Source organism: Oxyura jamaicensis, unplaced genomic scaffold (genome assembly GCF_011077185.1).
Source record: "Oxyura jamaicensis isolate SHBP4307 breed ruddy duck unplaced genomic scaffold, BPBGC_Ojam_1.0 oxyUn_random_OJ68162, whole genome shotgun sequence".
In the NCBI taxonomy this organism is placed as follows: domain Eukaryota; kingdom Metazoa; phylum Chordata; class Aves; order Anseriformes; family Anatidae; genus Oxyura; species Oxyura jamaicensis.
The window spans coordinates 1-1298 of NW_023308766.1; the positions used below are offsets into that span (position 1 = coordinate 1).

General features: G+C 71.0%; 1 protein-coding gene across 1 annotated transcript; it reads left to right on the plus strand.

Annotated features, from left to right (window-relative positions):
• Positions 1 to 595: 595 nt before the first annotated feature.
• LOC118159163 (tonsoku-like protein) lies at positions 596 to 1241 on the plus strand (the record flags this gene model as incomplete). Its single annotated transcript, XM_035313785.1, has 2 exons — positions 596 to 865; positions 991 to 1241. Coding segments are annotated over 2 exons (521 nt in total), but the record flags the coding sequence as incomplete, so codon positions are not given.
• Positions 1242 to 1298: the final 57 nt, after the last annotated feature.

Consider the following 1298-nt stretch of genomic DNA (forward strand, 5'->3'; position numbering starts at 1 on the left):
TACTGGGGGGCACTGGGGATACTGGGGGGCACTGGGGGGGCTGGGGGGCACTGGGGGAGCTGGGGGTGTTGGGGATAGTGGGGGTGCTGGGGGTGCTGGGAGGCGCTGGGGATAGTGGGGGCAATGGGGGGCAACAGGAGCGCTGGGGGGCAATGGGGATACTGGGAGTACTGGGAATACTGGGGGGCACTGGGGGTGCTGGAGGTGTTGGGGATAGTGGGGGTACTGGGGGTGCTGGAAGTCACTGGGCGTCGTGGGAGCACTGGGAATACTGGGGGGTGCTGGGGATAATGGGGGCAATGGGGGGCACTGAGGGTACTGGGAGGTGTTGGGGATACTGGGGGGCACTGGGGGTGCTGGAGGTGTTGGGGATAATGGGGGCGCTGGGGGACACTGGGGATGCTGGGGGGCACTGGAGGTAGTGGGAGCACTGGGAATACTGGGGGCACTGAGGTAACAGGAGCACTGGGGGTGCTGGAAGGCACTGGGAGGTACTGGGAGGTTCTGGGGATACTGGGAGGCACTGGGAGCACTGGAAGCACTGAGGACACCGGGGGGTGCTGAGAGGCACTGGGAGCACTGAGGGTAACGGCAGCACTGGAGCTACTGGGAGGCTCTGGCGATCCCGGCGGGGAACTGGGAGGCACTGGGAGCACTGGAGGTACCCGGGGCGGGTGCTTTATCCCCGCTGACCCCCTTGCCCCCCCCCCAGCTGAGCTACGCCGAGGCTCTGTGCCGCCCGGCGCCCGAGCTGGCCGCCATCCACGTCTCGCTGGCCACCACCTTCGGCGACCTGCAGCAGCCCGCGCGCGCCGAGCACCATTACCGGCAGGAGCTGGCCCTGCACCACGGCGACCCGCTGGAGGTGAGCCAGGACCCCCCCCAAAAAAAACGGGCACGGGGGGGACCCCCTTCCCCCCGGGAAATAAAAGGGCACGGGGCCGGGAACCCCCCCGGCTCGCCCCGGTGCCGACGGGTGGCCGCGTGCAGGAGGGGAGGACGTGGCTGAGCATAGCGCTGGCCAAGGAGGAGGCCGGCGAGCCCCGCGCCGAGGTGGAGGCCTGCCTCGGGACGGCGCTGGAGCGGGCGGAGGCGGCGGGGGAGCTGCGGCTGCAGGTGAGGGCGCGGGGCGAGCGCGGGGCCACCGGGCCGGCACGGTGCCACGGCGCCGACCCGGTGCCGCGGTGCTGCCGTGGTGTCACGGCGCTGACCCAGTGCCATGGAGCGGACTCGGTGCCACGGTGCCGACCCGGTGCTGACCCGGTGCCGTGCCACGGTGCCGTGGTGCTGCCGTGGTG